Here is a 14,187-nt window from a genome sequence, read left to right as displayed (position 1 = left end):
TCCCAATCTGTGTCTACACACGCGCTTCAGTGCATTAGTTTAATGCGCCGATTTCTTGTCCCTATATCTATGGGTACTAGAAAATGGCACATTAGACTAATCTACTGTTTAGTAACTGCTGTGCACATGTAGACAGTGACACTTTACTGTGCATTAGATTAGTCTAACGTGGAGTAAAGCATCTCATGTTCAGATGGATAGTTTTAACTCCATCAAGCATTCTCTCCATCAAGGAAAGAGAACCAGGTGGTTTGTTAGTGTTGCCTTACTGATCACTTTTTGGTAGGAAGGAAACCATCTTGAGCTGGAGCCTTCTTAAATAATAAAAACAATGACATAAATTACTCCATTTCTAATGCTGACTGATTCAGAAAAGAGCTTTACTGAACCATGCTTGTCATTATTCTGAACACCTCTGGGACATATATGGGAGGCAAATAGAATTCTACTTCTGTGTTCCTTGGGAATTGGTCTTAAGTAGCAACTTACACTATGAACCTGCAGTAGTAGACAAACAGTGTAATTGCTGTGCAACAAGCACAGGGTCCTCACCTTCCTGAAAATGGACATCTTCATATGGACCCTAAAACCCTGTTTTCAGAAAAGCAGTTTAAGCATAAAATGAGTATTACCATAAAATGCACCAGCAAATGCATGCTGAGCTAAATATGTGGAGATTTACAACACTGTGAGTTGGAGAGAGTCATGAGAGGAAGTATCTTCTCAGCAACAGTAGCTACTTTCTCACCTCTTTTTCTCTTGCAATTTCCATCCCCTCCCCCCACCATCTTACTTGGATCACTTTTAACCTTTTTCTTTCTAGTATTGCAATGTGGTTGAGAGATGGTGAGATATAAAATGGATTAATCCCCCTGTCTGGTTAATGTGGGTGTCATATATCTGACCACAGGTTTTTTTCTGATACCTGGATCCGCTTACCTATATGCTTGACATATAATAGCATCAATACACTAGATATGTGAAATTTGGTAGGAGTAATAATTAGTCCCACAAAACACAAAGAATAGACTCTACCTACACAATTCAGCTCTATTCTACATTTCATTTTCTCCACAAATCTGGGGATGTGAGGAAACAGAATTTTGGTTTGACCCATGGTAAAGATGAGGGCCAGCTGCAAAGTCCAGGGCACAAAAATCCATGATTTAAATATAGTGGCAGAACTGCATATCAAACCAATACTTTTTATGTACAATATATGTCCTAAATATATGTCCTGTGATGCATTGTTTTTATATTCATTTATATGTCTAAAATGGAGGCCACGACATGAGAAAGATATTCATCTTTTTTAATCACAGGAATGACATGTTTTTGAGCTTCGTGTTATTTATAGAGAAGATTCGCACCCACATCTATGAAACAAGAAGTAGATAATAAAACCAAAATGCATATCTCTTGTACTAAACACCTCATCTATGAATAGAAGTGCTTTATAATGATGGATATCAATATCCTCAATATAAATATCATTATTCCTGGTGTATTGATGGGGAAATTGGGGCATATGTAGAAGTAACTGGCTCAAGGCCAACTGAAGAGCCAAGAGGAGACCCTGGGTCTCTTTAGCAGCTCTGCCTACTTGGCCACATTCTTTCCTTAGTTTATTGTCTGCATGTTTTTAAAGGAGAGTTTTAGTTATTACTGGTGTCGGCAGTGGCCCAAGTGCCCTTTATAGGGTCTCTCCCTCCAAAATGGTATTTGAGGAACTGGCACCTTTAAGAAAATATTGGCTGCTGGGTGGAGTTTCTGGAGCTTATACTTGACATGGAGCAATCTGCTGCTGTTTTCTGCCAGGTTCTGCTAGATGTTGCTCTTTCTTTCCCATTGCTTAGCATCCATGAGCTGTAGAGTGGATCAGAAAGACACAGCTGTCAGCAGAGTAGTCATCTCTGTTTCACAAATGCATTGAAATGAGGCAACAGATTAAATCCTGCAGCCCTTATGCCTGCAAAACTCTACTGAATTTCATGGGAATTTGGCCTGTATCAGGAGTTTTGCATTGAGCTCAAAGGGATTGGCAAGTGAATGAGAGAGAGTTTAACAGTGAAATGGGAAGCTAAGATGCTGGTCTGTGCTGTTCCAGCAGCATATGAGATAACCTCAGTACTATCCAAACTCTATTTCTTACACTGCTTTTGGTATTTGCAATGCCACTAACTGAAACAGAAGCAGCAGAATGTTGAGCTTCATGTCAGGTAAGTGAAGATGAAAGTGATTTGCAGATGATTTGTGATTTTTAAGCTCATTTGTAAGTTAGAAGAGTTTTCAAATACTATTGACTGTTTAAGAAGTCAACCAATATAGTTTGATTGTTATTAAATTAGAATTTCAATTCACCTCTTCTGACAAATGTCAGACGCATGTTTTCAGATGAACTGTTTGAAAAAGGTTGCAGCTTTGTCTCTGCTTAATAGCTAACAACTCCTTGGGTTGTTAATTTGGGAATCAAATTAAACTGTAGTAATCTAAATGTAGTGGCATTGTGTTTTTACTGAAGGATCACGTATGGAATTTATGTACTAAAATTATCTTCTATTGGTTTGTCAGAATACTGTGGGCCCTATATTGCAAATCCTTAACTCAGCAAAACTTTTAGTGGATAGGACTCAATTTGCAATGAATAAAAATAGTAGAAGAAATGTGCCATAAAAACAACCCGTTTTATATGCAACATAAATGCAAACAGTAATTGAATATGAGGTGAGAAATGGAAATTACTGTGGCAACAGAATTGTCTCTTGGATGCAGGATTTCAGAAGCGAAATTGATTCCAGGGAACTACAACAGAGGATTTCCAGGGGAGAAAAGTGAAGCAATGACTATTCTAGGGCAAAATTACCTTTAAAGATACCTTAGATAGCTAGACTGTTGACTAATACTTCATGTTTTTGTTCTGTTTTCTTCAAGAAGTTAAACAAAAATCACTTATATTAAAGACAAAACTCTCTCAGAAATGATCTTGTCTTTGTAAGGAAAGTGTCTCTGGTTAGAGTCAGATCTCTAATCTCTCCGTGCCAGGCTTCTCTGCCAGGTGGCTTATCTGACAGGCAGTTTTTCATTATTAATTTTCTAGCCAGAAGCAACAGAACAGTAGCAAATCTTTATGAGGCCAGTGATATAGAGTTATCATGCTGTATTCCCAGTAGACAAGAAAAAGGGCTTTCCATAATTTTGCCTGATCTTCTGTTTATCTCTTTACACACAGTATCTGCACAAAATGAGATACCTTTAGGCTGTCCTAAATATCAGGCAATGCCATGGAATACTTTTGAGAATATGGAAATTCACTCTTGATAAGCTTATAATGGCAGGGAAGTGTGGTAATGCATTAAGGATTTTGCTCTGTGGTTCCTTGAGACATTAGCACAGAGGAAATTAGCACAAGTCTCTTCATCACTGCGGCCTGGGTTACAATAGAAATAGTTACTGCATGCTTATCTTTCGTTTTCTATGTATAAGTGCTGCAACAATGGGGTCAAGAAGGTTCTATGTGCAGCAGGTTGAGCAGAGAAGCTGGAGGTCAGGACTCTTGAGTAGTATTGAGCTATCTGACTCAGTTGTGCAACCTCACGTATGTATTCGTCAAGCTCTCTATGCCTCAGCCTACCAATTTTTAATAAGTGTAATACCAGCAAGCGCATAAGAAGGTGGAAGACAAGGCAAGCCACCTTTCTGTCATTCCTCAGCATCCTTTTTATGGATCTTTTTGGTACCAGGTTGCGTGTGTGTGTCTGTGAGGCAGGATGACTGCAACTGATTACTAGAGTTAAAATCCTTTCCTCTTTTTTTCTTTTTAAACTTTCCACCTGTTTCTTTTTCCTACTATAACAATTTGCTTTTATCCTCTGTGAAACTTGGACTCCTGCTCATTTTCTCTAGCTCACCTAAAAGTAGCTTTGAAATTTGGCTCAAAGACTTTGAGATCATTTATCCAGATAGACCAGATATATCAGTGGCAGTGTTGGGTTTACAGCTCTGGAGTTCCTGGCTGCTAGTGCTTTGCTCATTCAAAGACACAGCACTGTCGTCTTCTAATTAAATAGATGTTATATTCAGATTAGTTATTAAAGCCAATATCCTTTGGTTTCTATCAAATATATACTTTTAACTCAGTAGATCATAAAAAAAAGAGTTCATGGATTTTTTTTTCTTTCAGTGTAAGTTGTGTGTATTGAAGATTAATGAAGTTTCTAATAGAATGGCAGACCTTAGAAATATCTGTTATTGTGGGATTATTTTTGTAACATTCTCAGCAGTGTCCCTTGATAGCCTAGCAAGAAGATTAAACATTTGCAGTGGTATGTGGCTTTGGTTCTTTTTTTTTTTAATATATGAAATGGAGTTGTGTCAGGACCTATTTTGAATTAAATTAGGAAAGTGCAGCTGAATCGTTCAATTTAAGACATTAATAACAGCAAAAGCTGATTCACAAAATTTTTTATTTGTATTTGTATAGAAAAAGTGGTGGCACTAAAAAATATTTTGAAATTAACTATACAATGGTATCCATAAAGCTATTATCCATTTTTTTCCCTGTGGCCTGTACATCCAGCCCAACAGATCAGTCTTTGCAAACACTGGCTTTCTTTTTTAGCCAATGAAAATTAACACAGATGATGGGACTGACCTTCGTTTATGCCAGGCAGCTGAGATCAGAATTCGGCTATCAGTGCATCCCCACAAGTGCACGCGTGCGGTCTGCGGCACCACAGACTGCATGTGACACACGTTGCAGGTGTTCGCTGCACTGCTCATGTATGGTGCAGCATGATTTTTTGACACGGGAAGATCCCAGTCAAAACCCCACCACTGAAAAATGTGGCTTGGCACGTGCAGCAGCAGCGTGCGCTTCCAGAAAGGGAGTCTGGCTAGCCAGAGCTATGCTCTGGCTGCTGGCTAGTCTCTGAGCACATGGATCTCCACCACTGCTACCTTGGGAAGCCCCCAGCACCCCAGGTAAGGCTGCTGGGGTCATCCTGGGTGCTGGCCCCAGCCTCCCTTACCGCATCCAGGGCCATTTGGCCCATGCTGGCGTGCATTTGCAGGGGCGTGCCCAAGGAAAAATAGCAGCAGCACAAATATGTGCCACTGCTATGTGTCCTGTGGAGGATGCATGTGCATGCTTGTGGGAATGTGCCCATAGAGTCCTGTTAGGAATAGTAGGTCCCTACCAAGCAGTTTTTCTGGTCCAAGTTTGAAATACTTTGAAGGGGTCTCAAACTCTAATCCTTTGTAATGCACTAAGCTAGGTATTTGGGAGAATGCAAAGCTCAAGAAAGACCAAGCAAGAATGACATTCATTTAAGATAATGTAATAATTGTCCAGAAGTGGGCATGGTGGTACATGTATATAAAATAAAATGTGCTCCTTTAACAAATGTTTGCTTAATTATTATCTAGTGTTTTATCACTGACAAATGCTTCTTACGGATTTGATAAAGTTTGATTCTTCTGTGGCTCATACTGTTTAAGGGCTTGCCACATTCTCACTAGTTTTAGTACTGCTTTTCCCTTTGGAGTGCATAACTTTTTTCTCATTTAAAAAGTTATCATTGCTGCAAGCAGCTCAGTAAAATGAAAGCCTCAGGTGTTCTTATCTCAGTAGGAAATCTGAGTTCTGGGTGTTCGTTAAAAATTCAGAATGCTATTTGTGGCTGCTGCCTTGCCTTTAACATTACCTCATCACCTACTAACCCATGAAAAAAGAGCTCTCCATGAAAAAAAAAAATAAAAAGCATTTTTTCTATTGATATCTTTTTAATGTACCTCTTTTTCTTAGGCTATGCTTATTGCAGTGAGTCCATTTGGGTTGAAATTTGCTAAAAACAATATAATGGTAATGACAATATCAAGAGCAGAGTTTTATGAGAAAATGTTGACATCTGCACTTCCCAGGAAAACAGAGTAACCCACCTGTGTCTGTGTTTTGTTGTTTCTTTTTTTAAATATGTGCTCCCATTATTATTCCTTGATTTTTAGCACTGCCTTAAAGTAAAAATCCAAATAACCAGCCTCTGTCTGTTTCACATTTTTCATCCTGTAGATTGAGGAAATGCAGTGGGGTAAAGGCATACGTGAGATCCCGCCCTCAGTCTGCAGTCAGCCTTGCAAACCAGGATTTAGAAAGAAGATGGTTAAAGGAATGCCATGCTGTTGGCACTGCGAGCTCTGTGATGGGTACCAGTACCAGGCTGATGAGGTGACTTGTCTTCTCTGCTCTTATAATGAGCGGCCTAACGAGAACCGCACTGGATGCCGTCCTATACCCATTGTGAAATTGGAATGGCATTCTCCATGGGCCGTCATACCAGTCTTCTTGGCTATGCTTGGAATTATTGCCACCATTTTTGTAATGGCGACCTTCATTAGATATAATGACACTCCTATCGTCCGAGCTTCTGGAAGGGAACTCAGCTATGTCCTGTTGACGGGAATATTTCTTTGTTATATAATTACTTTCCTGATGATTGCCAAGCCAGACGTTGCGGTATGCTCCTTCCGGCGTATCTTCCTGGGCTTGGGGATGTGCATCAGTTACGCAGCTCTTTTAACTAAAACAAACCGTATCTACCGTATATTTGAGCAGGGCAAAAAGTCAGTGACGGCACCTAGGCTTATAAGCCCAACATCACAATTGGCAATCACTTCAAGTTTAATATCTGTTCAGCTTCTAGGGGTCTTCATTTGGTTTGCAGTTGACCCACCCAACATCATCATAGATTATGATGAGCAGAAGACTATGAACCCTGACCAGGCAAGAGGAGTTCTCAAATGTGACATTACGGATCTACAAATCATTTGCTCCTTGGGGTATAGCATTCTCCTAATGGTTACATGTACTGTGTATGCCATCAAGACTCGGGGTGTCCCAGAGAATTTTAATGAAGCAAAACCCATTGGATTCACTATGTACACTACTTGTATAGTATGGCTTGCCTTCATCCCAATATTTTTTGGCACTGCCCAGTCAGCTGAAAAGGTAGGTGAAAATGAACGATTGTGAGGCTGATATAGCCAAGTCATTGCCATTATGAATTATGACTAAAGTTCACTTTTAAGCAAACTTAAAAATGTGCCATCTGATTAAAATATATTACTGATAGATGCATTATATATAAGAATACTTTTTTCCAGTTAGTTGGTGGGACCATTCATTGAATGATTAATGGGAATCATTGTAATCATTAGTTTCATTGTTGCATCTATTTCAACTGTCCTTTTTTCAGTATGATGAATGTGAGTTAGCTGTCACATTACCCGAAGAGATGGCTCTTAACTAAATCATCCTAATCAAGAAATTAAACTAGGCATCTGTCAAAAAATACAGCCATTCTTATAAACGCCTGCACTTCTGAAGTGTAACACTGGAGGTGGTGATCATTGTCAGCTGAACACGCTATGTCAGAGTAGCATCCTAAAGATAAATTAACCTGTTATAATAAGGCTTGGTTTGTTTAAATCTAGATTGGGTATTTGCACACTGTACTGCAGTCACTTCTGTGCAAGCTCTGCAGTGTAGCCATGTCCTTGGTTCTCTAGAAGCAAATTCCCTGCCAGCATGAGAGAGTTACATTTAAGGCGATGAAGATTATTCAGGTACAGATTAGGCAGCATTTGACCCATTCTTTTTTTTTTTTTTTTTTTTTTTGTAGAATAAGTGTAAAAATATTGGGGTTTCATCTCTTTGTAGGGTTATCATAGAAAGCCAGTCAGAAAAGCGTCCCTGACATCCATGAAATCTATGAACTCTTTTGACTTTACTAAGCATTAGGTAAGATCTATACTAAATGTGATCCTTTTTTGGGCAAATGACTTGCTTTCCACATACACTGTCCCAGACAAACAAAGAAAAAATAAAGAAAAAAAATCATCTTAGGAAAAGATAGCACTAAATTAAAAATAAAGATATACATGCAAACAAGCATAAGTCCTTGGCACAAATTAGAGTTAACACGCAGTTCTTTGAAAGGCTAGGGCTATCATACACACTCTTGTATGAGAGAGGCAATTGACAGTTGAATCCCTCACATAACAGAGAAAGCAGTACTCGAAATATAGACCTCTACCTCTTGTATCAAACGAGATCTCCCTTTTTTACCTGGCAGTAATAGGCCAGCCTTGGGTAGCCTTATTGTAACAGGCTTTTTGTGTATGGGTACGTTTATACAGCAAGTGGTTGCAAGGTATGGTATCAGGCTAACTTAATCTAGCAAGCACAAACAACAGTAGTGATAATGGGGCGGCATGATGTTTAGTGGTGCATACTAGTAATGTACTCTCACGACTAGTATGCACTAGTCATGAGAGTACAAACCCTCTAAGGACTTTATATACATATTCCTAATTATTAGCAATAACTAAAGCACTTGCTGTTTTTTGTTGCCTATAGTATTGGAACTAGATGGAAAGTATTTGCTAGCACATATTACAGTTAAACTTTGCCATTACAATATAGATGCATCCTGTGTGAGACAGCCTATAGAAGGCAGTAAGGTCAGACATACACACTTATTCCCAAAGCCAAAACATGTTTGTTGTTTCTTGTCCTGCCAAAATCCTGTAGCCATTCATGGTGATTGGGTCATAGCAAGTAACAGGTGTGGGACTTGTCAAACTCAAAAGACACATTGTAGCTTTACTTTCTTCACCTGAGAACTCAAGACCTATACAAAGCGTCTTCTTTACAGTAATTCTTTGTATGATTAGAGGGGACCTACTTAAAGTTTCACAATTTACCAAGAAATCAATCCCCCAAAAGTTAATAAAAATAAAATGCTGGCTCTCCAGTGGGAGCCAGCAGTCCTCACTGCCACTGCAGCCTTGTAGCCCACCCCGGAGGGGAAGGTACCAGATGTCAAGGCAGAATGAAAGGCAAGAGCTAAGATGGCTGCTGCCTTATCGTGTCTCTGCCAATCAGTGGCAAGGGGCAGGGCTGCACAAAGGGCAGGCAGCAGTCAAGATGGTGCCCCCCCCTCCCCCGGCTCTCCACCCCTGGGGGCCTCTCTGTTGATCAGTGCTGAGGGACAGGGCCTCTCCATCAATCAGCGCCAAGAGGCAGGACCACCATGAAATGCCCACAAAATCAGCTCATCAGACAGCAACCAAGCCGCAGAAATGGCTTTCTCTCACCACGAGGTAAGTAGGTCCCTAATGCTTAGTGGTAATCCCATATCAGCTTGTTTTGGGGGAAATATTGTGTGGGAGATCATCAACTGATGAGAGTTGCACCTATGTACGCACCTTGGTTGGAACAGCGTGGAGGACAGATCTATTCTCTATACCGGGGGACATGGTTCTGGCGTGGGAGGGAACTGGCAAACGAAGAGGAGAAAGAGGATGTTCTAAGCAATGCCTGAATAAAACAATGTTCAGGGAGAAAAATACTAGCAGCTCCATTTTGAACAGACTGCAGGGAGGTGGCTTGGGTATGAGGGAGGAGGTTATACAGATTTTAAAATGTATTCAGACACTTCCCTACTATGTGCACTGGTACATTAACTTGGATAATTCACATCCTTTCTGCAGCTTGCCACTTAATACAGCAGAACATTTGTTTGCTTGGCACTTAATATCTGATCTGCTAGACATATCCTGTGAATTACTGTCATTTGTGTCCCTTGTTTGATTGTGGGGCATGTTTATATTTTGGTGGATTCTAGTTGTCGCAGATTTGAGGCTACTTTGTTTCTGAAAAAGGTAACTGCATATCCATTATGTTATGCCTATGCTTATGCCTAGTTGAAGGATTTATATTGAATTTTACCTGGCTGCTGGAGTGCACATTAAAATATCGTTACTTTGGGCAGAATTCAATTATGTTGTTCTGCTGTGTATTAATACATTATCTTGGTACAAAAACATCTTTTCTGGAAGATATGTTTGATAGAAAGCCACTTAATGTGGCACCAGCTCATTCCTTCTGAGAATAATAGGTCATTTGCTATTGAACTGTAAGCAGCTTCTAATGATCAAAGCTGTCCTCCAACTGAAGTGCTCGTGGGTTTTCAGGGTTCAGGCTAGTTGACAGTGTTCATACACCATCTGCTGCCCAGCTAAGTGCCTTGGTGTAGCACAGCTTGTTAACCTGTACCTTTGGAGAGTGACTGTTCAAATGAAACACTGGCTTTAACTCTCCTGGTATAATTGGTTTTGACAACAAAACTATTTTAAATTCTCAGTAGATGTGTGGGTGCCTTGATCAGAAACAAAGCAGCCTCAAAGAACTGTTAAACCAATTATAGAAGTCATAGGTTTATGCTAGAGTCAATACAAAGTGGCACTTGAAAAGAGCACAGATTGCTCTGTAAGGTCAAGTAAAGCACAACTAAATCAATAAGCCAAATTGAGTCAAAATATTAGAGTACAAAAGTAAAGAGATAATGAGAGAACTAATGCAAGTAGTTCTATAACAACTTATTCCTGTGAAAACATCTGATTTCTTACAGGGGCTTGGTGCTGGACATCAAATCTCATTATTCCCTAGCAATTTGCCCTTTATTTGCCAATCAATTTTTAGTTTGAATTATGTCAAGCATAATTTTAAGCAGTTTTAAATTCAGGATGAGTCTAAAGTTAAAACCTCATATGCATAAGACAAACAGTACAAGGTCTAAGTAGTCGAGTGTTCTAGCGGATAAATGTATCATGGTTTGGAGTCCAAAATTCCCTCTCTCTGATATGGCTGGTATTTTGGATGAGAATTTTAGGGCTTCCTTTAAGATACCCATTTTCTAGAGACTACATACTGATCTAGTGAATTCCTTGGAGCAAATCTATCTGTGGGTTTGGCATAAATAGAGCTATCAGTTAGTATAAATTGATGTGATCCGGCTCCTTATGTCCCGTAAAACCCTTCTGATCTTCAGTGTTCATTTCACTAGTTGTAAATATCACAGGGGGCAGTCCTCCAACATTATTGGAATGAATATATTTATTGCTTTAGATACAAGTTGATATCCCTAGGCAGTGCAGTGATGTTTAAACAAAATCTTAAAAAATACATTCCAGATTGGCATTGTGACTCCAGTTTACACATATTCATTTGTCTGCTTTATCTTGACTTTTTTTTTCCTTTTACAGATACAGTCTTACAGAGAAACAGCATGAGAGAACATATGGTGCAATTATTCAAACACATTTGCATCATACCACACGTCACATTAATAGGCTCCTTTTTTTTATTAATGTCCCTTAATGTAAATATTTTAAATCTACACTTAAAAAGATACCCAGAGCCACTGGCTTTACTTACTTCAGTGGTTTTCAATCTGTGGTCTGAGAATCCCTGAGGGTCCACAGGCTATGTCTAAGCGGTCCATGAAAGATGACTATGATCAATCAGGAATATGCGAATTTGGGCTGCGTGATGTTTTGGTCCCTGATTTGATTTGGCAGAGATTCAGCCTGATTTGGTGGCTGAATCTCTGAATCCGAATTGAATCAGAACCCTCCAAATCGATTCGGAGAGATTCGGAAAGATTCTGAGTTTTGGACATAGACATAGCTTTAAATGTTTTTTCTACATACCTGTAGGTAGCAGGGGCTTGTGATCACTGTGATGCTGGGGCACGTGGAGTGTCTCACAGAAGCACAGGGGCCTCCTCAGCACGCTTGGCAGCAGACCCGGAAGTGGACCAGAAGCACTTCCGATCCACTACCGGGTCCGCCAGGGAGCACTGGGAGGACTCCTCCCCTGCACCTCCCTGACTTGGTGACTGGTGCCTCCTAGGTCTGGGGGGGGGTACACCTGGGGTCCCCCTGTGGCTCATACCCGAGCTGGGAGGGGGCAGGCCCTGCATGCTTCTCAGCAGACCCGGAAGCGGACCAGAAGTACTTCCAGTCTGCTTTCAAGTTTGCTGCCGAGCACGTGGAGCCCCCCCCCCCGCACTCTTGTGGGACGCTTCATGCGCCCCAGCATCGCAGCATTTATGAGCCATGCCTGTTATCTCAAGGTATGGAGAAAAATTTTTTTAAAGCTGTGTCTGTCTGAATCAGCATCAAATCTTAAGACTCGGATTCGGCTGACTCGAATCAGGGACAGTGATCTGAATCAACAAATCACTGTCCCTGATTCGCACCAAATCCTAATTGAATAGGGCCTGCTTCGCACACCCCTAATGTGAATACCCACACTTCCAATTCAAAGGGGTCCACACCTCCATTTCAATTTTTTTAGGGGTCCACAAAGGAAAAAAAGGTTGAAAACCACTGACTTGCATCAATTAGTAATCAAGCTATTTATTAATAGTTCCCTTGCCACATAGTAGTGAACTATTAATAATCAAGTAGTTACTCTGGGATAGAAGTGGACAGCTGATATTTACACCCATGTGCTTTAAGTAGTTCAGCTCTTGATTTTTTTTTCTTCAGATCTAATTCCCTTGTTATAATCTATACTAGATTCTAGTAAATTGTAATTTACAGTCCTACATCAGTATGCAGCTATTCCCTATTTGCCTCAAACTAAAATTATTGTAGATCCTTAGGAAGTTCATTATTCTTGCTGGGTTACAATAGATAACTTCAAACTGGTCAGTATTGGGAGAGAAAATGTTCAGTGTTCTTCATCTTAAAAACTCGTGCTTATTTGACTTTTCTTTGTCCATTTAAGGTAATTAGATTTCTGATTAATTAACATAAATGGCAAATACAAAGCAGGTGGATAAATATGAACTTCACACTCAACTAGGATAACCTTCAATTCCCAATAGAAATCTAATATATTTACATAAATTCATCTTCTTCTACCTCAGTACCTGAGTAACTGAATGTAAATTACATGTGGCATGTAAGCATATATTCTTTTGTCTGGAAGCTGGGGTAATAATGGTGCATTTGGCTCTCGGGGGCTGGCAGAGACAGAGGTGCAGTTTGGGCAAGGGGAATCAGTGTTTTCCCTGCATTCCCCAAAGGGTAGGCCCGATCTGAAGCCCATTCAAGTAGTCAGAAAGGTATCAACAATTTCAGTGGATCAAAATTAATTTCCCTTTGAGTTCTTTAAAATAAAAAAAGTATATGGCCACCTCCAAGCATGTTTGTTCCTCTGGAGAATCTAGTCGCTGCCAGATGTCTGGGGGCAAAGTCCAAACAAGCACCACAAACGTATTACTTAAAGACCACATCCCCGTTGCCTGCTTCATTTTTCACAATACCTTTGCACTGAACCCCTCCGAAACATGGTAGCAAGGGTTTTGTAGACTGTGCTCCATAGTCTCTGAAAGTAACATAACCCATATTAAATGTGGTCTTTTGGAAACCGTCTCACAGCTATGTTAATATGGACAGGAAGGTTATAGTGGTAGAATAGTCTTACTGACTTCTGTCAAATTAATGCATAATGTTGGGCATACAAGTTGGTTAACAGGGCTTTTCATTCGAAATAGTGCATCTTTCAGCCTACCCCTGACATTTTTTTCTTAAGCCTTGATTATGAAGGCAGAGCGAAAAGTTAGTTTCTTTTCCCACAGTTATTGTATATTATCATCTATGTTCTGCCACTTAAATTAAATTCCCATAATCTCTAGTAGGTAGTGCTGAAAAATTAGATCCATTAATGACGATGCTGAATAACATTATGTAGTGGATACACCAGGTTCCACTTGAGTACCTAGACTGTTTGAAACTTAAATGTTCAGCATTTTGTTCAGAACAACTTCATGGCTTATTAATATGTAAAGAAATGTATCTTCCTCTGACTGTGGTCTTAATATGTCTAAAAAGGTGTACAGTTTGGAAATATATCAGACACAATTGTGAAAATTAGAAGCAATTCCTGTCCCCACAATTTTGCAGGCCATATAATACACTTGAACCTTATGCAAATGCCGTTGTCAATAATAACATGCCCATTCACTTCTTATTTTCTATAAACATATCACTGAATCTGCCTTTTTTATATTTAGACCTTTATATTTATTGAAATATTATTGGCTAGTAACTGGGATCACTTTCATTTACTTAAGTGCTAGTATTGAAATCATACATTTCTACATGATCACCAATCCAGTACAAATATATCACCATACATCCAGATATATTTATTTTACTGGATTGTTTTATGCTGTTGTAGAGAAGTTTATGGAGTATAAAAATTAGTAACTATTACTTTAAATGAGAGATGATCCCATTTCAGATTTTATGGGGGTTTTTTGCCCAGGAACTACA

At 39.6% G+C, this 14,187-nt stretch overlaps 1 protein-coding gene across 3 annotated transcripts in view; it reads left to right on the top strand.

Annotated features, from left to right (window-relative positions):
- The window catches only part of GRM7 (glutamate metabotropic receptor 7), a 532,223-nt gene that overhangs the window by 405,487 nt on the left and 112,549 nt on the right, over window positions 1-14,187 (top strand). For all 3 annotated transcript variants that reach the window (XM_019536596.1, XM_019536595.1, XM_019536594.1), the window contains one exon: window positions 6,068-7,003. In XM_019536596.1, the coding sequence (XP_019392141.1) occupies window positions 6,068-7,003 (936 nt within the window). The remainder of the gene's footprint in view (window positions 1-6,067; window positions 7,004-14,187) is intronic.

Source organism: Crocodylus porosus, unplaced genomic scaffold, assembly GCF_001723895.1.
Source record: "Crocodylus porosus isolate Cpor-Errol unplaced genomic scaffold, CroPor_comp1, whole genome shotgun sequence".
Lineage (NCBI taxonomy): Eukaryota > Metazoa > Chordata > Crocodylia > Crocodylidae > Crocodylus > Crocodylus porosus.
This window is presented reverse-complemented; position numbering and strand designations above follow the sequence as displayed.